Source organism: Bombyx mandarina, chromosome 20 (genome assembly GCF_030267445.1).
Source record: "Bombyx mandarina strain Sakado chromosome 20, ASM3026744v2".
In the NCBI taxonomy this organism is placed as follows: Eukaryota; Metazoa; Arthropoda; class Insecta; order Lepidoptera; family Bombycidae; genus Bombyx; species Bombyx mandarina.
In genome coordinates this window covers 6,241,180-6,263,249 of record NC_143226.1, presented here as the reverse complement: position 1 = coordinate 6,263,249, position 22,070 = coordinate 6,241,180, and the positions used below count along the sequence as shown (strand labels likewise).

Sequence of the window (22,070 nt, the reverse complement as noted above, 5' to 3'; positions counted from 1 at the left end):
GAGACAGATGTCGAACGCTGCCAAACGCGGAGACCGATTGTGCCTCTTTGTCGCTTGTTGTGCGCTCTTGCTTGCACTTCAAGCCTTAAATGGAACGCCTCAGAGTGAAGTAACGCCGCATGAGTCATGTTTATTGTCAAAAACACAATAAAAACTTAAGTCGAGCTTTAGTTGTGAAAGGTGGTCTTTAAAAAAAATCTTGAATTAACGGTATGAAGTTTGCAATTGCGAATGCGTTTATATAGGCATTTACTTCCTTAAGCCGCTTCGATGTATCAATAATATAAATGACATCGGTATCAATTATTTCGAGCTCAGAAGGCTGTATCAATAGTTTTTTGTTTTTGTTTAGCACGGCATTTCTAGAGAACTTCACGGGTAAAGAATCGACCGTCGTAGGCAGTAAATTTATTGATTTTTGTTTAATTATGTACCAAGACGCTGGATCACTAGGCAGACACCAATGGAGAAGGAGATCCTTACGCGGAAGTGGCATTGGATTGGTCACACTCTGAGAAAGCCCGATACACACCTATCAAAGAGAGCACTGACCTGGAAAGTGTCTGGTAAAAGGAAGAGAGGCCGCCCCAGAACAACTTGGCGTCGCTCGGTGGAGCAGGAGCTAGGGGTCTTGGGCATGACGTGGGAGGAGCTAGAACCTACCAATGGGTGTAACTCAGGGTTCCATTTTGGGTCCTTTTTTATTTCTAATATATATAAACGATTTGCCTAGTTTTATTGAGTCCCGACACGAGGTCGTATTATTCGCAGATGATACATCTTTATTATTTAAAATTAAACGACAATTACAAGTCTATGACGAAGTGAATGATGCGATTTCGTGTGTGGTTCATTGGTTCCGTATCAATAACCTATTATTGAATAGTAAGAAAACGAAATGTATTAAATTTACTTTAAAATGTATTAAATCATCTTTAAATGTGAGACAAGTAGATAGTAATGTAATTGTTTCTGAGGAATCATTGGAGCTTGTTGAGTCAACCGTATTTCTTGGTATAACAGTGGACTCCAAACTGCAGTGGGGACCTCATATTCATAAATTGGCGAGTAAGCTTAGCTCTGCAGCATACGCAGTAAAAAAAATTAGAATGTTAACAAATGCGGACACGGCTCGTTTAGTTTACTTTAGTTACTTCCACAGTGTCATGTCCTATGGCATTTTGCTATGGGGCAATGCGGCCGATGTAGAAATGATATTTATTCTGCAGAAAAGAGCTATACGTGCTATTTATAACATGCACTCAAGGGAATCCCTGAGGGAAAAATTTAAAGAAATTAAAGTTCTCACTATGCCATCCCAGTACATCTTTGAAAATTTGATGTATGTTCGTAAACATATTGAGGAGTTTCCTAAGATGTCGGACATACATAATAGAAATACTAGGAACAAACACAAGCTTGTCGTGCCGATGAGTAGGTTACATAAGATACGAAATTCATTCGGGTGTTTGTCTGTGCGCCTGTACAACAAAATCCCACAAGATGTTCAGAACCTACATATACATAGGTTTAAGAAAACTATTAAAGAACATCTGTGCAATAAAGCTTACTATAAAGTCAATGATTATCTAGAAGATTGCACAAAGTGGGAATGAGTTGCTCGCTCCGGGAATTTCAATATTGTAAAATTGTTATGTTATAATTACTTATTGTAATATGAATATTTAAAAAAATAAAAATATTTCAAATAAAAATAAAAATCTAATATTAAAAAAAAAAAAAAAAAAAACATGCCCGCTGAGTTTCTTGCCAATTCTTCTCAGGACGGAGGCTAATTATTGTGAATTGGCGGTTCTTTTGACGTTCAATAAGTATGTACTTTCATTTATGTTGAATAAAACTTTTTTGATTTGATTTGATTTGATTTGATTAGAACAGACTGCCCAAGACCGATACAAATGGAAAAATTTGATTCGAGCCCTACACCCCAGCAGAGGGTAATAGGAAAGCATGATGATGATGAAGACGCTGAATAACTTAATACAATAAATCATCAATCACAAACTACAGTTTTTTTTTTAATACGCTTTTATCAGCTTCAGACCTATTTATGTAACGGAATCTTTGAACATGATTTTGACCCCCTTCAAAACGTCGGATTAACTCGAAATTTGGTATACTTATTAAGGACCAATGACAAATCAAAATTTAAAAAAAAAACTAAAAAAAACATATATCGAAAAAATTGAAATTCAAGTAAAAACTGATAGATAAATAATAGTTTAAAAAAACTAACAATTGAATTGATTGAAATGATTTTATTGTAAAAAAAGCGTGGGGTGCATGGTATCAGTAGTTATAAATGTTTTATGAACAGATATGAGTAGAAGGATTATTTTAATAATATCCCGAAAAGCGCCCCACGATTTTTTACAATAAAATCATTTTTTCTTACACTATTTTTTATTAAAATTTATTAAAATTTATTTTCTATTTTTTAGTTGGATTTTCTATAAAAGCGTATTTTGTTAGTTTTTTTTAAACTATTATTTTATTTATTTTGGTTTCATATTTAGGTAATTCGTTTACTGGCGTCTTATGCGTCTGCACGGGTAGGTACCACGACCATGCCTATTTATGCCGTGAAGCAGTAATGCCCTGAATGACGGCGAAGTTGCTTTACTTTAAAATTGCTGTAGCGTGCAACACTCGGTCGCACTCGGGCGTCATCGGATGCGATCGGAGTTCCCGAACGCGCAGGTGTCCCGTGACGTCAGACTGCGAGATTCGCGCGCGTCGATTTAAGTTGATTGTAAAACGTATTATAATTTTAGTTTTAATTGGTGTCTTGTCTTGTAGTGCCTGGCGACTTGTTTACTCTTTTTACTTTATAATAGAACATTGTACACATATTACATTATATATGAGTCGTCTATTATCAAAGGCGGCAATCTGTGCATTTGGACAAAAAAAATTTATTGATATGTCAATACAGATTTATTTGAATATAATCGTCTCCTTCAAAGAATACGGTTCAAAACCTGCATTAAATAAAGGTTAACAGTTATCCTGTTATTTATCTAAGATGTCGTTCCGAAGAGTTTTGTGACTGCCAATGGAATACAAAGTCAATAATTCGTTTTTCTGATTTACCAGTCATTGTCCAAAAGTCAGATTGCCGCCTTTGATAATAGTCGACTCATATATTGTTTAATTGGTGTGTTTGACTTTTATGTGTTCGGAGCATAATATCCCGAGAATACGAATAACAAATCACACTGCGATTTCATTTAAGATTTATGGTCTATTTCGGTCTCGACTGGAATAGCTTCTAGCCGTGGCTATTATAGAATTGGTAAGCCCTGACATAAATCTGTAGCGCCTTTTAAGACATTTATAAGAGTAATCTTAGAATCCAAGTTCCGGACAACTATATTGTGACCGTTATTGAAAGACCCCTATAGAAATTTTTACATTTTTACACTTAAAAGCCGTCTGGTGTAGTGGTAAGTGACATGGTCACTACACAAGGGGGTCGCGGGTTCGAATCCCGCCAAGTGAAGATATTTTTATGATAAATATAAATGTCTTTTCCAGGGTTATGGATGTATATTAAATATATGTATGTGTATAATAAAAATCTTACATTTATTTCCGTTATCTGGTACCTGTAGCACAAGTTCTTTACGAACTTACCACGGGACCAGTTAACGTGGCGTGATTGTTAGTAAATATTTATAATTATTTATTTGTTTATACACCCTGTGCTTAATTCAAACTGCAACTTGTAAAATTTCTTTCTTTCTTTTTTTTTTTTTCGCCCTTGTAGGCAGACTCGCTTACGGCCCATCTGATGGTGAGTGGTTACCGTCGTCCATGGACTTCAGCAATTCCAGAGGCAGAGCCAAGCCGCCGCCTACCGCTTTCTTGTATCATGTTCCTCAGTGCTGAGGGTCGCGACTTCTACAGATCACTTTTGTTCGGACTATACAAATGTCATATCAAGGCGTGAAATACTATTTGGTTTAAGCCACATTTCGCTTATTAGGCGACGTTTTTCTTTTTGAAATAAAGCTTCGTTTTATTTGGTACTAGCCGTATTCGCCCGCTTCGCCGGGCATTTAAAATTAATTAATTAATTTATTTATTTATGTACACACAGAAAAGAAGACATAGTACAGAGTAATAGGAAAATTATGTACAAAGGCGCTGCATATTTCTTTAAGAAATCTCTTCCAGCAGACCTGCGAGAGGATTATGAGAATAATAATTAAAAGTGATGAGTGTGTGTAGAACAGATAACACATAACTAAAATAACAAATACAACATGAGAATTATAGTAATGCACATACATATAGCAAATATTGTTAAACTTGAATACAAAATATTATAAGCAACACAGTATATACGAAGAGTATAGAACTATGATCATTCGGTTGATGAGAGATAAAATTGTTTGACCTTGTATTTAAAAACATTAACATTATGATTTATTGTCATTATTATTAGGGAGTCCAACATATAAATATTAGCCTATCCATTAAGTACATGTATTTTCTACATGGATACCAAGTTTCAAGTCAATCGGATGCACGGTTCAGTAGTTATAACGGAACATCCGTAAAAACCACTGTAGATTTATATATTAGTATAGACTAGCGTCAACAGTTCGATGTTTTTAATTGAACTTCAATTATGTTTACTCCATTCAAACATGTAGCTGAAGAAGTCTTTTTTTTAAATGATATTTTTTCCAAATTTTAATCTTCAAATGGCGCTCCTGTAAAGTTGTCAATATACAAAGAAACAAAGAAATGAATAGGTACGTATAATTATTCTGGAGTCGCCCGGTTATACCGGTCGGCTGTCTGACGTCCATTCTCCTTAAGCTATATACTTAGTCTGGCCATAAATACTGTTACAATTAAAAATAAACTAAATATTACATTTGAATTTGGAATCTGTCATTTTGATATGATTGCTCATTGAGTTTTCTCGTTTTGGCACCAATACATTGTACAATATTTTTCGATATTAAAATGGAGTGCCTCTTGGTAGGACCTCTTGTGAGTCCGCGCGGGTAGGTACCACCGCCCTGCCTATTTCTGCCGTGAAGCAGTTATGCGTTTCGGCTTGAAGGGTGGGGCAGCCGTTGTAACTATACTTGAGATCTTAGAACTTGTATCTCAAGGTGGGTGGCGCATTTACGTTGTGGATGTCTATGGGCTCCAGTAACCACTTAACACCAGGTGGGCTGTGAGATCGTCCAACCATCTAAGCAATAAAAAAAAATAAAAAAAAATAAACTATTGATGGAGCATATGGGTAGTATAGTACGCATTGGTCAATACGACTTAGTCAACTCTGCGAGTAGTTGGAATAGTCTCTTAAGCTACCAGCAATCGTTGGTAGTTTAAGGGACTTAGTAGCTGGTAGTTTAACTAAAAAAATGTCTATGACTACCGTAATAGCCGCTAAAGACCCGATGTTCCCAATGTTCTTTTTTATTATCTGTACGTGCGGTACAATAGTTCATATTGTAGAAATCAGCGTAACGTAGCTTTAACAAGCTTCACTTATTCATTGAAAAGCTTGCTTCATAATAATCAATTATAGATAAGTCCGGTACTGGTGGTAGGACCTCTTGTGAGTCCGCGCGGGTAGGTACCACCGCCCTGCCTATTTCTGCCGTGAAGGAGTAATGCGTTTCGGTTTGAAGGGTGGGGCAGCCGTTTTAACTACACTGAGATCTTAGAACTTATATCTCAAGGTGGGTGGCGCATTCACGTTGTAGATGTTCATGGGCTCCAGTAACCACTTAACACCAGGTGGGCTGTGAGCTCGTCCACCCATCTAAGTAATAAAAAAAAAAAAAAACAATACCGTAAGCATACGCAAATTTAAAAGGAAAACAAAAAAATGTTTTCTTTTAAGATTGCTTTCGTAACGAATGCTTAAAATTGATTCAGAAAAATACAAAAATATGAATAATCCATTGAAATACACTGACGATACACATTATCAGTCAATTGGGTATAATGGCATACGGCTATAATAATAATAAATAATAATAATAAATATTTACTAACAATCACGCCACGTTAACTGGTCCCGTGATAAGTTCGTAAAGAACTTGTGTTACAGGTACCAGATAACGGAAATAAATGTAAGATTTTTATTATACACATACATATATTTAATATACATCCATAACCCTGGAAAGACATTTATATTTATCATACCCGCGACCCCCTTGTGTAGTGACCATGTCACTTACCACTACACCAGACGGCCGTTCAAATATAGGTTGCGAGTCCAGTTTATTTGCATTTGTCTACATCTAGTTAGCAAAACAATAATTGAATCGACTGATGTGAATAAATTGATTCAAGGCAGACAGAATAATAATGTGAATGGTGTCTCGATTAATATTGTAAACGGTACATTTCTTTTGTAATATCTTACAAATTGGATCAACAGCAAAATCACACAGAAATTTTACACATACATTTAGAGCTGTTTGACTGAAACATAGTACTGTGTAACATGTACATATATAATTGGTATACTGGTGGTAGGACCTCTTGTGAGTCCGCGCGGGTAGGTACCACCGCCCTGCCTATTTCTGCCGTGAAGCAGTTATGCGTTTCGGTTTGAAGGGTGGGGCAGCCGTTGTAACTATACTGAGATCTTAGAACTTATATCTCAAGGTGGGTGGCGCATTTATGTTGTAGATGTCCATGGGCTCCAGTAACCATTAACACTAGGTGGGCTGTGAGCTCGTCCAACCATCTAAGCAATAAAAAAAAAATAAAAAAAAACTATCATACATAATTTCAACACCGTGGAAGTCATTCGTGAACACGTCTTGAGTACGTATTTCCTTGTCAATATTAGGAAAAATTAAGTAGATACGTCATGACTTACGCGAGTGTGGTGTTCGCTCAAGCGGCTCGCATACATATGAGTCGACTATTATCAAAGCCGGCAATCTGACTTTTGGATAATTATTGGTAAATCTGAAAAACGAATTATTGACTTTGTATTCCATTGGCAGTCACAAAACTCTTCGGAACGACATCTTAGATAAATAACAGGTTAACTATTAACCTTTATTTAATGCAGGTTTTTAACCGTATTCTTTGAAGGAGACGATTATATTCAAATCAATCTGTATTGACATATCAATAACTTTTTTTGTCCAAATGCACAGATTGCCACCTTTGATAATAGACGACTCATATAGGCAACCCCTACAATCGCGCATCTGCAGGCTAGCAGTCGGAGCTCTTTAGTTCGTGAGGAACGTTGACTTACACGATGACCTAGGACGTCCTTACGGATCCATCAGAACTAATAACACTTGCATTAGACACCTTCAGCTCTAACAATAGGGGCAGCTTAGGGACCCCCGGTAACCGTACGTGTAACCTAATCTAAATATCAGCCCGCTGAGTTTTTCGCCGGATCTTTTCACGCGATTCCGATCCGGTAGTAGATTCATTCGTGAAGCAGCTACTCTTGAGTTGTTAGGTCTCCTTGGGAGGCGCTCGGGCAGCTGTTGGCGAATCCCGCTCCTCCTGGTGAAACTGGAAAGGCCTCCGGGCCACCAGTAATACACCAATCATAAAAAAAAACATTTTTTTTTTTTTTTTTATAGCTTACATGGGTGAACGAGCTCACAGCCCACCTGGTGTTAAGTGGTTACTAGACATCTACAATGTAAATGCGCCACCCACCTTGAGATACAAGTTCTAAGGCCTCAGTATAGTTACAACGGCTGCCCCACCCTTCAAACCGAAACGCATTACTGCTTTACGGCAGAAATAGGCAGGGCGGTGGTACCTACCTGCGCAGACTCACAAGTCCTACCACCAGTAATTACGCAAATTATAATTTCAAAACAAAACCCACACTTAATGAGTAACTTCGTGGTATATTGTAAGCCCGCACGTAGAAGCATGATTCTACCTATTTCTGCCTCGAAGTACATAGTTATGCATTCGCTTTTTAAGCTTCTATACAAGAAAAGCGTCAAACAAGTCTGATTTCTTAAAATGAGTAGTGGAATTCACGTAGTGATGTCTACGGGCGTAGGCCGTGTTTCGGACATGAAAAAAATAAATCGGAAAATTATTAGCTTATTCATTTTTAATCATTATTCAGAATTCATGTATAAATATGACTGGTGCGTTGTACGAAGCAGTCCGAAGCGGCCGATACAAAAGGACTTAACATATTTTTTCATCATAATATTTTATTATATGAACTTCTATACAACATCCAGATGTTTGAGTCTGATCAAACAAAGATTTTTTTGACGTAATTACCCACCGTCGGGGTTTGACTATTACATCATACTTGATTTATGATTCATTTCTGTATACGTTTAAAATTCTGTTGTTTTAGAATTGAACACTTTTATTTCTAAATATAAATAAATAAATATAAATATTTTACTAACAATCACGCCACGTTAACTGTTCCCGTGATAAGTTCGTAAAGAACTTGTGTTACAGGTACCAGATAACGGAAATAAATGTAAGATTTTTATTATACACATACATATATTTAACATACATCCATGACCCTGGAAAAGACATTTATATTTATCATACAAATATCTTCCCTTGGCGGGATTCGAACCCGCGACCCCCTTGTGTAGTGACCATGTCACTTACCACTACACCAGACGGCCGTTAAAGTTCCGTTCTAAGAATTCGTTTCAGCGGTGTTTTTTCTTTAAATGTTGAGTGAATATTTTTTGCGTTGACAACTATTATTTGATCGACTTTTTTTTTTTTTCTGCGCACTAGTATTATAAATTTAGTGTAAATATCTACACTTAATTACTGTATTATTTCCCGGGATGCACTTATTCAGCCACACACATAAAAATCTTGTTTGTTTTTTTGTCGAACGTTATCTCGATTTGGCAATCACTATAGCAGTTTTGCAACGATAAACGAATGAACTAAATTCATGAATAAGGATCCAGTTCGCACTTGGCCACTATTTGAAAGCGTATCAAAAATCTAAACTCCACGTTGACAACGCCAATGCTTTTTCTAATAACCTGTTTAACTCTAATCATAACGTTTATTTTCGTTCGACACTGAACGATCGCACGTCCGGGACTCTATTCTGTTTCAAATCTCTAGCCTGTATGTTTTGATTATTTTAATTTTTCCATGAAAACAAAGAAGTATACGTATTCTATATGTATATCTATACTAATATTATAAAGAGGAAAGATTTATTTGTTTGTTTGTTTCGAATTGGCTCCGAAACTACTGGACCGATTTGAAAAATTCTTTTTCCATTAGAAGCCGACATTGTCCCTGATGAACATAGGCTACTTTTTTTTTTAAATTTTTTTTTTTTTGGTTTCATGTGCGTTTTAATGTTCCGAAGTGAAGCGAGGGCGGGTCGCTAGTATTAATATACACGTACTCGACCGGTGGCTGTAAGCGTGAAGAGTAATTGAAAAACGCCACAATAATCTATGACGTAAACTTCACGCCTGATGTTTTGTTCGAATAACTTTTATGAACATACAATTGTCGTAATTCAATGTAAAAGGAAATATAAAAAAAAAGTAATTAAACAATGACGATATATCTATATATTAATACGTGAAGCAAAAACTTTGTATCCCTTTTTACGAAAATTGCGCGGACGGAGGAGCATGAAATTTTCCACACTTATAGAGATTATAGCAAACCAGCGGACCACTTAGCGCTGCACTACACCAGGCAACTGACCGGAACCGATGGAGGCTGACAGTCGACAAGCTAAAACGGAGTCACGATCCTCAGCAATGAGGGAGCGATGGAGAAGAAGAATAGAGAATATAGAGAAGGAGTGCACAATGCTAATATTTTTTTAAAATAATGCATAAAAGATACATTAAATCAATAAAGAAAACATTACACACACTACATACCATGTATTTGACGCACACACGCATTCATACTATTTATTGTCAAACTTTTGTGCTTGACGTCTGTTGTCAAATTGAGAATATATTAAATATTGTTTGTCTTTGTTAATATTTTTTATTGTGTAGTCTTGGCGAAATTTGTGATTATAAAAGTATAAAATACAATCACATTAATTATAGTAAATTTTCGACTACTGCGGGACCTCTAGTTAATATAAAAGCTTGTGGATTATGAAAATAATGTATTTTTAGACTTTTCGAACGTCACAGAATGTTTTTTTTTTTTTATAAATACAACTGCATCTATCTTTCAAGTGTCTCTCTAATGGCGGCCGATGAAAAGTAATACACGCTTTTTACAAATACATTTCTTGCTATGGTTAAAAGCGACTGATTGCATTCATATGACTTAACAGTATTGGCGGCCAAATTTAAACAAAATTAATTTGTAAAATAACGGTGGCTTCGCGATCATGCTTGAAGTCGTCGTGGCCTAAAGGATAAGACGTCCGGTGCATTCGTATCTAGCGATGCACCGGTGTTCGAATCCCGCAGGCGGGTACCAATTTTTCTAATGAAATACGTACTTAACAAATGTTCACGATTGACTTCCACGGTGAAGGAATAACATCGTGTAATAGAAATCAAACCCGCAAAAAATTATAATTTGCGTAATTACTGGTGGTAGGACCTCTTATGAGTCCGCACGGGTAGGTACCGAAATAAAAGTGTACCACCGCCCTGCCTATTTCTGCCGTGAAGCAGTAATGCGTTTCGGTTTGAAGGGTAGGGCAGCCGTTGTAACTATACTGAGATCTTAGAACTTATATCTCAAGGTGGGTGGCGCATTTACGTTGTAAATGTCTATGGGCTCCAGTAACCACTTAACACCAGGTGGGCTGTGAGCTCGTCTACCCATCTAAGCAATAAAAAAAAAAGGTCAGGTAGTCGTTTTTTTATGACGGATATACCTATAGATTGTTTGGTTGAAAAAGAAATACAATCGGTTCGAACAGTAGCAGATTTTTTGATTACTCTCAATGAAGCGTAGCAATATAAATAGAAAACTATTAAGCTTAAAAAAAGCATAAGAAATAGCAAAGAATTCTTCATGGATCCCAAAATTTTAATTGATCTAAATTGTAATACCGTCTCCTGACGCCAGTCGTAGTTAGTAAATTAACAAATTTTTTTCTTTACTTTTCGGTTGGCACAAAATTCGAAAAGTAATTTCCATTTTTTTACTGTAGTATTGTGGGTGAGGTGTTCTGCAGGGGCGTTGCGCAGCGTAACTGCGGTTACCCGACCGAAATTGTACATGAATTTACAACAACAAAACAATTGTCCGATACATCAGGCCGCGTGGATAGCCACGTCCGAACCAGTGCCCGTCAACCATTGAGAGAACAAAGGTTTGGTGGGGTATTAGCCATGAAGGAGTGACTGAGCCATACTTTTGTGAAAAAGGTATCAAAACACCGGCACAAGTGTATCAAGATACCATTCTTGAGAACGTAGTGAGGCCCCTTAAAAACACCATGCATTCCAGCAAGACTCGGCGCCAGGTCATAAAGATCGGTCTACGCAGTCTTGGTTGGAAACGAACGTTTCGGACTTCATCAGAGCTGAAGACTGGCCGTCGTCTAGGCCTGATCTTAATCCGCGGGATTATGATTTATGGTCAGTTTTAGAGAGTACGGCTTGCTCTAAATGCCATGATAATTTGGAGTCCCTAAAACAATCCGTACGATTGGCAGTGAAACATTTTCCCATGGAAAGAGTGCGTACTTCTATTGATAACTGGCCTCAACGTTTAAAGGACTATATTGCAGCCAATGGAGACCACTTCGAATAAGCTTTTTATACTTTAAATTATTTTATATTTATGTATGAAACTAAAACATTGTAAAAGTAATAAATGTTATTTGCAATAGATTTTTTTTTCCTTTGTCTCAGTTATTATGGCAATACTAGGTATATTCATATGCATGTAGTAAAAATCGGTTATTTTAATATTACAAACAGACACTCCAATTTTATTTATATGTATAGATTATTTCGGACGTTTTGGATAAAGCTTACAGTTTTTTGAGGTCACGGAAAACTCAGACGTTCAATGCTGGCCTGGATTGCTGACGTCCACGAGCCATGCTGATCATCAAATAATCCGTATAATCATCTGACTTTTTAATAGTATCAACATTGACTTGGTTGTTGTTTTAACAGATATGCATAATATGCATGTAGTAAAAAGCGGTTATATCAATATTACAAACAGACTCTCCAATTTTATTTATATGTATAGGTTACTAGCGGCCCGCTCCGGTTCCGCTCGGGTCTTTAACAAAAATTTCAACGATATTTGACGTTGATTATTTTTTTAAATAAAAGAACACTTATTGCGGCATAACTATAATAGTTAGACATATTGCTACACTTTTTGTAATTAATAACGTGTTCTACAAAGTCGTAGTGCATTATTTTATTCTATCATCAAGAGTTTTCGCAGGGCACGCGATGTAAAGAATATTTTAGGTAATTTTTTTACACCTTGTGTTACATTATTGCAGTTTTAGTAAGGATTCCTATTTTTTTTTTTAAAAAGATTATAGCCTATGTCGCTCGGGAATAGTGTAGCTTTCAAACAGTGAAAGAATTTTTCAAATCGGTTCAGTAGTTTCGGAGCCTATTCGATACAAACAAACAAACAGATCTTTCCTCTTTATAATATTAGTATAGAGTATAGATTATGTGTGTAATATTTTATTTTTTTACTCACCCGAGCACGATGGTTGTCCGACACAACATAATTATTTCAAACTGAAATTATTTATTACACGCGGAGCACGCCTCAAGCCATCGACGCGACGGAGCGAAGCTATAATGGTCGGACAACGCTTCGGCTCTGCGATCTTTATAGATGAATCGGGCGATTGAGTGGTTTCTGTTCATGTTTCGTGCGCATATAAAAACAAATACACCTGATCTTACAAAAAAAAAAACAGATACCGCGTACTTAATGAAATTTCACATAGCTCTTTATGTAAAAAAAACCATAGAAGCAATGAAAATAAAAAAAACAAAAAAAAATGTAATTTTTTTTTTATTGCTTAGGTGGGTGGACAAGCTCACAGTCTACCTGGTTGTTAAGTGGTTACTGGAGCCCATAGACATCTACGACGTAAATGCGCCACCCACCTTGAGATATAAGTTCTAAGGTCTCAAGTATAGTCACAACGGCTGCCCCACCCCTCAAACCGAAACGCATTACTGCTTCACGGCAGAAATAGGCAGGGTGGTGGTACCCACCCGCGCGGACTCACATGAGGTCCTACCACCAGTTCACCATAAGTTCTAACGTCTCAGTATAGTTACAACGGCTGTCCCACCCTTCAAACCGAAACGCATTACTGCTTCACGGCAGAAATAGGCAGGGTGGTGGTCCCTACCCGTGCGGACTCACATGAGGTCCTACCACCAGTAAGTCATTATTCGAATTTAATAAATTAATGTGAAAATAACGCGAGTTTTAACTTAATAATTGTTTGATTTATCTGTATCATCAATCAATCATATTAATACTCTTTGAATGTTAAGCGTTACGGCCAGCTACTGTCATGTTTCTATTATCTATACATACAAATAAATAAAATTGAAATGTCTGTTTGTAATAAAAAAATAATCATTTTTTATTAAATGCGTAAGTATTTATACCACAGTACATATACCAATATTTTTTTTGTCTGTCTGTCTGTTTATTCCGGCTAATCTCTGGAACGGCTGGACCGATTTCGACGAGACTTTCACTGATAAATAGCTGATGATATAAGGAGTAACTTTGGCTAGGTTTTTTTTAGACTAGCCTATTGTCGTACCGCGGGTAGCATCGCGGGGCTCGGCTAGTCTTAAATATATTTGGCAGTGTCATAGAAAGTGCTACACAAAACACACGTATTTAATTTAAAATAGTAAGTCACTCAATTAAGACGATCTATTGAGGTTCGCGGGGATCCGCTGGATGCAGGCAGCGCAGGACCGGTCTTTGTGGCGAGGCTTAGAGGAGGCTTATGTCCAGCAGTGGACGTCCATGACTAGAAGAAGTCACTCAAAACACAACCGTATCAACTAAACATTAAATAATGTTTTTTTTATCACGCTCTGAATTAAATCTTAAATTGATATTTACAAAAATGTATTTGTGTAAAAACAAAAGTTTACCAATCGTCAAATGCACAAAGAATAATCCAAATCGCTTCATCTCGAAGGAGCATTAAAAGTAAATGTTCCCACGATACCGGAGCTTTTCAGTATTTTCTGTTTCGTACTAATTCGTTTGGTCAACAAAACGAACGAGCTTGCGTTAAGAAACTAATATGGTTTTTAAGACCCTTTATATACGTGTTTTTAATTCAGCGATTTTTGAAGTTATACTTCTTTAGGCGCGTTATGAAAAAATGATGAGAGTGAAATTTTACGATGCGCGCGCACCGTGACACAAAATTAACAGAATGAAGTTACCCACAAAATGGCTCATTACAATACGACCGACGTAACTTGGCGAGTCTGAATATAGCCGCAGGTGAACTTTCCGAACCGTACCGAGAATTACCGAATTTATACGATGTCAAGACAAAAAGATGTCCAATATGCGTGTTTGAGGATGTTGTTTAATCGATTTTTTTTCAAATTGATTAAAATGTAATAAAAAAAAAAAAAAAAATTATAAAAATAAAGTATAAGTTCTTACGCGCGTACATAAGTACACGCACCCTTTTTTATAGCGCTAGTTGCGTAGACGAATTACTGTTCCACCTGTGTGCTTAGTGCGAGTTTCTTAACGTTCTCGAGAGCGTAAAAGTTAACCCAATTTTGTATGCAGTTGGAACAGCGCCCCTAGCGGCCAACGTACGCAAACGATCCCATCCCATACAAATATGAGCTAACTTTTACGCCATCGAGAACGTTAAAAAACTCGCACTAAGCACACTGATGTATAATAGCTAATGGATATGGGTCGACGAGAGGGAAGCAGGTAGGCAGCGGTTTAGCTCCATCCCTGGCATTGCTAACATTCACGGGTGACGGTAACCACTCACAATCAAGTGGGTCGTACGGTCATTGTCTGCCTACATCATTCATCATTCATTCTCCTGCCCTTCTCCCAGTCACCTGGGGTCGGCGCAACATGTTTTCTCCTTCCATACTCTTCTATTATATACTGTAGGGGAATGATACCCCGCCCCGCTTAGCTTACTATGCAGTTATTGTGCATATAGTAATGAGCAGCATATGTTAGTCAATCAGTGGTCAACGTGCAGCGATCCACCGCGGTCGCTGACGCGAATAAAAATGTAATTATACGTAGTGTTTTAATGACCGCTCCGATGAGGCTTATGGAGGACAACACGCAACAAACAACCAGCACACGCCTCCTCCATGTCTTCTCCCTATAAACCTCACACTGATTCGCCCGACGTGATCGTGTATAATATTTTCCTCCTCAGTCTTCTCCATAAAACCTCACACTGGTGACCCCGACGTGATTCGCCCGACTTGAACGTGAAGCATATTTTTGGTGACGATGTATCCGGCTCAGCACGTGGGTGGCGCGCTCATTACGCAACCGCTTGTGGCGCCTTTACCGCGAAACGAAAAACTTCAGCTACTGCAATTTCCCGCATTCTCGCAGTTAAAAACAAGTCATCGGAGTCGTCCCACAGCAAGCTAGCATTGCAGCCTCAATAGGACCATTGCAGCCGACTCACCGCGCCTCCTGGTCCTACGGCATGCATTTTCACTGCCTCATCACGCCGCTGCAGTTCATCGCAGCCCGCGACCGGATCATCGACGCTTGAGGTCACACATCCCCGGCGTGGCAGCTCTGCACACATGGACTACTCACGGTACTGACGCAGCATTCAAGCTCAGTCTCGACTCACCGCAGACTTTGAGCAGCACTGGCACTTGCAGGCTAATCTCAGCACGGACAATACTTACTTAATGACACGACCTCCGGTCTTGTAGGAGAGTTTTGAGCAAGAGAAACTGTTTTTTTTTTAAATTTTGAAGTATCATCTAATGGCATTCGTCCTCTAAATTTCGAAGAATTAGCGGATTGTCAAGCGAATGATGTCACGCTTGTGCAACTATTGCAGAATTATAAAATAAAGTTGAGAAAAGTAGTTATGCCTAATTGTAGCAAACCTATTTTTGGCGAAATTTCTGCAGAGAAGTTGCAACCGTAGATACTCGTAGTAACGCTTGAGCAGCATATTTGCTCGGAGCCAGCGCTGCTGACACTGCTCGTATGACACGGTGCGGCCGTATAGTTAGGAGGCCCGAACGTTTCAGTGAGTAGGCGAAACACACGACATACTTTATATTTAATTTTGTCATTAAAGCATATTATTATAATTTTGTTATTATAGCAATATTTTTTGTATTTAGGTTAATATGTTATTATGTTGCAAGTTTATAACATTTTTTGCTTGACAGATAAATCAACTTTTTACGTATGGATATTTATTTCACTTATTCAACAGCAATGCAGCAAGCTCAAGCAAACTATGCCTAAATATGTAATAGGAATATTTTATTGTGTTAACCTTTATTTTGTGTTTACCTCTTTATCTTGTGTATAACTTTATTGTATTGAATCGAAATATGTGTTAACTTTAAGATTTTAATTTTTTTTTTCAAATATAGAGGGGTTGTAGTGTAGGGGAATTATGCCCCGCCCCGCTTAGCTTACTATGCAGTTATTGTGCATAGGTATAGTAACGAGCAGCATATGTTAGTCAGTCAGTGGTCAACGTGCAGCGATTCACCGCGGTCGCTGACGCGAATAAAAATGTAATTATACGTAGTGTTTTATTGACCGCTCCGATGAGGCTTATGGAGGACAACACGCAACAAACAACCAGCACACACGCCTCCTGCATGTCTTCTCCCTATAAACCTCACAATACCATTTCTTCGTTCACTCCCTTCTTAGCCATATCGTCTTTCACGCAGTCCATCCATTTTTTCTTAGGTCTACCTCTTCCTCTATATCATTCCACATTCATAGTTAGCATTCTCTTACCAACCTCATTTTCATTTCGTCTCATCACATGTCCATACCATCCCAAACGCGCTCTCAGCTTCTCTGTCACAGGTGCCATTTTCAGACTTCCTCTAACATATTCATTCCGTATTCTATCCATTCTCGTTACTCCACACATACATCGCAACATTCGCATCTCTGCTGCATGCATGCATCGTCTGCCTACAATGACAATAAAGAAATCACACGTTCTACCCTAAAAAGAAGTAGGGGTAAGTTTAACTACCACACAACTTCATTTAGCGGCGCTTACCCATTAATTGCTGACGTTCATTAGCGACAGAACCCACTCACCATTAGGTGATCTGTATGCTCATTTATATACCAAAGCAAAAAAGAAACTTGAAGACCGAGACCAGCTTTTAACGATTGTCTAACCTTCATAACCGACCTGGTTCCTTCGCGGATTGTGGTCGTCCAATCGCGAAATGGGAAAGCGTCTGGGCCTTGTATTTTTTGTTTTATCACGTCTTTGGTAGCGGGGTTAGTGACCTGTCCCACTAGCATCGAATTCCTGTTGGAGACTTTTTTTTTTTTTTTTCCTACCTAAGCTGATAGCCCTAGCGGCTATGTCAGCGTAACCCTAACTTTAGTAGGTGAGCTCACGGGGCTCAAACATGACGATGTTGCTAACACGAACCGTAGCAAGAGCCGTGCTTCGCAGAATCTACCACCGGATCGGAAACGCGACCCACTGAGAAGATCCGGCGAGAAACTCAGTGGGCTGTGTCTGAGAGTTAATTTACTCGTCGAGCCCTTCGTCGCAAGCGACGGGTTCGGCGAGAACGGTGACCGGTGCTTGAAGTACCTAAAAGCACCGTTAGTGGATCAGGAGGATCCGAGATGACGTGTTTTGGGCGACGTCGACTGCTTTCCATTCTGTCCGCAGGATCGGGAATGTAGTTACCGGCGGCCACGATGAGAGGATTCTCGTGTCTTGCCGCTTTATCGAAGTGGCGCATGGACGCCGACTGCAGATTCTTACTGATGGACTCTAAGTCCAGGTCGTCATGGAGGTCGACGTTCCTGACGAACCACGGGGCTCCGACGGCTATCCTGCAAAAACGGGATTGAATGATTTGGAATGATTTTAAGTGTATGCGGGCCGCGTGAGCGAACACTACACTTGCATAGGTCATGACGAGGCGTATGCAAGTTTTGTAGAGTGTCACCTTATTTCTAAGGGACATTTTACTTCGCCTACATATCATCGGGTAGAGACGTCCTAGAATGAAGGCGGCACGGTCGCGTACCGTCTTGATGTGGGGGCGGAATGTCATCCTACTGTCGAGGGTGACGCCTAAATATTTGACCTTCGGGGCCCACGGTATGGGCTGGTCGAACATCTGTTGGAGACCTGTTTTCGCAAGATATAAATACGGGAATGTCCAAGCTTTGTTTATAAGACACGCTTATGTATACTAGTGGTCCAGCAGTAGTCGATATTCGACTATAATTCATTGAAATTATAAGTTTGAACATTATTATGGTTCTATTGTCAAATACTATTTATTATATTTCTATTTATTATATTATTAAAGATAAACAATATTAACCTATTCTCAATTTGACCACAGACTTTAAGCAATAACAAAAGTTTGACAATGAACATATAGTATATTTATATATGTGTGTTGTGTCAAATACATGGTAGTGTGTGTAATGTTTTCTTTATTGATTTAATATATTTTTAATGCATAATTAAAAAAAATATAGCATTCTGCACTTCTCTATATTCACTATAAGTGTGGGAAATTTCATACTCCTCCGTCCGCGCAATTTTCGTAAAAAGGGGTACAAAGTTTTTGCTTCACGTATTAATATATAGATATTTTTAACTAGACGCGTCTAGCGGACTTCGCCTCTGTAACATTTGTAATTGAGAAAGAATGATAAACGTTTTCCTGAAATCTAGATTTGTTTTTTTTTTACCTGCCTATACTGGTAACTTCGAGGGGTTGTAGCAGCTTCATTTAGCGTGTAGACTCGATCTGGCGAATTTGCTAACACTAGACCTAGCAAGAGCAGTGCTTCGCTCAATCTACTACCGGATCGAAAACGCGACCCACTTATTAGAGGATCCGGCGAGAAAATCAGCGGGCTATACAGGTTTGATCTTTCGTTTTGTTCCATTAACTTCCAGACGACTTTATGAGTCACACACATGGACACACATTGCATTGAGTACAACAACAGACACGGGTGATTTAGCGTGATTTAATTACGAGCTTGCTTTAAACTTTCACAATTGAGATTGATGGATGGTCTTTACGTCAATATGAATTGTGTTCAAATTCGGTTGAATATGAATCATTAATAACGTAATATTTTATTATACTTTATTGTATGATACACATTCACACGCACACAAACACACACACACTTACTGGTGGTAGGACCTCTTGTGAGTCCGCGCGGGTGGGTACCACCACCCTGCCTATTTCTGCCGTGAAGCAGTAATGCGTTTCGGTTTGAAGGGTGGGGCAGCCGTTGTAACTATACTTCAGACCTTAGAACTTGTATCTCAAGGTGGGTGGCGCATTTACGTTGTGGATGTCTATGGGCTCCAGTAACCGCTTAACACCAGGTGGGCTGTGAGCTCGTCCACCCATCTAAGCAATAAAAAAAAAAAAAAACACACACACACACACGTACGTACTATATTCTTACATATCGCTCTTCCTGGTTATCTTACTTACCTGGTGACCTAGCACTGAACCACTGACTTTTGTAACACAGGTAGCATAAAATTCAGGGAATATTGTTATTGTATACCTCATAAAAAAGCCATGTATGTATGTATACTAGTGTTAAGAATTCTTGTAGGTACGTGTTTGTTTTTAAGAGGCTTGAATAAAATATTATTATTACTAGTGGCCCCGCAGTAGTCGAAATTCGACTATAATTAATTGAAATTATAAGTTTCAACATGATTATGGTTATATTGTCAAACACTATTATCATTCGATAATATAATCACAGTATTCGCCAAAACTGCAATCAATAATATTAAAGACAAACAATATTAATCTATTTTCAATTCGACCACAGACTTTAAGCAATAACAAAAGTTTCCCAATTGATAGTAAACAAAGAGTATATTTTTATGTATGTGTTGTGTCAAATACATGGTAGTGTGTGTAATGTTTGTTTATTGATTTAATGTATCTTTTATGCATTATTTAAAAAAATATTAGCATTGTGCACTCCTTCTCTATATTCTCTATTCTTCTTCTCCATCGCTCCCTCATTGCTGAGGATCGTGACTCCGTTTTAGCTTGTCGACTGTCAGCCTCCATCGGTTCCGGTCAGTTGCCTGGTGTAGTGCAGCGCTAAGTGGTCCGCTGGTTTGCTCGGAGATCTGGTCGGACCAACGTTTGGGGCTCCGGCCTCTATAAGTGTGAGAAATTTCATACTCCTCCGTCCGCGCAATTTCCGTAAAAAGGGGTACAAAATTTTTGCTTCAAGTATTAATAGATTATTATTAAACCAGAACAAGAGGCAGGAGCGCCATCGAACAGCGTATTGACGTCAATTACGATGAATCTCTGCCGACTAAAAGCCCCAGTGGTGTTCCAAGAAATTTGTTTCGGAAACCATTTAAATATGCGTCGCCCCATCCATCAGCTGTTTCAAAGGAAACGTATACACGGCTTAATCATGTTCACGAATGCAATACCACGATGAAGGACTACTAATCGATCAATAAAAATAAAATCCGCGAAATCATTAAGTTTGTGTTTTTTTGTTTATTGCTTAGATGAGTGAACGAGCTCACAGCCCACCTGGTGTTCAGTGGTTACTGGAGCCTATAGACATCTATAACGTAAATACGCCATCCACCTTGAGATATCAGTTCTAAGGTCTCAGTATAGTTACAACGGCTCCCCCGCCCTTCAAACCGAAACGCATTACTGCTTCACGGCAGAAATAGGCGGGGTGGTGGTACCTAACCGTGCGGACTCACAAGAGGTCTTACCACCAGGTAATAGGTAACATGTTCACATGCCAAAATTAATAAACAAATAAATAGCTTAGAAGAAATCACGCATGGCTACCCGGTCCCAAATTAGGATTCCCTGTGTTATGCCATTTGCATATCCAACCCAAGCAACGGGGCAATGCAAAGCCGCCGTCGCCCAAAACATGTCTTGTCGAGTACACCGGATCCGCTCTCGGTGCTTTTAAGCTCATAAAGCCCCGGTCATTGTCCTCGTCGAACAATTTATTGTTCGATATATCCCTCATTTCTTAACAATGGTTAATTGCGGGTAGGTGTTGTTCAGCCTGGAAAGCTGCGTAACCATTTTTTTTGTTAAATAAAAATTGTTCGACGTAAGCGCCTTAGAGTCTGGCCACCAGTGTCTGCTCCCAGTCCTACCCTACCCTTCGGGGTTAGGAGGGGCTAACCAGCACCCGGATAGCTGATAGTTCAGTTCTAGGTTGGCGGCGTCGAGGAACCGCAGTAGGTAGGTATTAGGTTATTTTTTGCATATTTTATAGTCCTAATTTAGTTTTGCTTATAGCACATTCCATATACTTTTATTTACTTAAATTTTGATTATTAGACCGTAATTAACATCCAATTTCACCTGAGATTCTTTATAGCAACAAGTATATAGTAGTGCTGTATTCCGATAGCCAATAGGTGTCGTTGTTCTCTTTCGCGACTAAGTTAAATCTTGACACCTTTGATTATATAATTAGAGCTTGACACATAATATATAATTTCGATCTGCCCCCAATTAGTGTACTTTTTCTCCGGTCCATAGTAAATGTTCTGTTGTATTGTAATTATTTGATTTTACCTCATTTGTAATTCAAAGTACTGGTAGACGCAGCAACGAATATAAGTGTTCATTGTAATATTTTTTAATATTTTTTATTTTTTTTTATAGTTAGCAGTTAGTACCTCGTATTAAACTCTCAATTATTGATCTTGTTTTTTTATTTTACTGGTATTTTATTTCTTTATTGATGTGTAACATCTATAGCCGCACGTAAAACCGATTTCTGGCGTGGTGACGCATGCCGTGGCGACGCGTCGCCATGCGCAATCG

At 38.4% G+C, this 22,070-nt stretch overlaps 1 protein-coding gene across 2 annotated transcripts in view; it reads right to left on the bottom strand.

Annotated features, from left to right (window-relative positions):
* The window catches only part of LOC114248372 (myrosinase 1), a 34,023-nt gene extending 21,188 nt beyond the window's left edge, over positions 1 to 12,835 (bottom strand). The window contains exon 1 of one of the 2 annotated variants that reach the window (XM_028181588.2): positions 12,685 to 12,835. In XM_028181588.2, coding sequence (XP_028037389.2) covers positions 12,685 to 12,713 — 29 coding nt within the window. In that variant the 5' untranslated portion in view covers positions 12,714 to 12,835. The remainder of the gene's footprint in view (positions 1 to 12,684) is intronic. The other variant, XM_089735647.1, reaches the window with a different exon arrangement.
* Between the last annotated feature and the right edge of the window lie 9,235 nt (positions 12,836 to 22,070).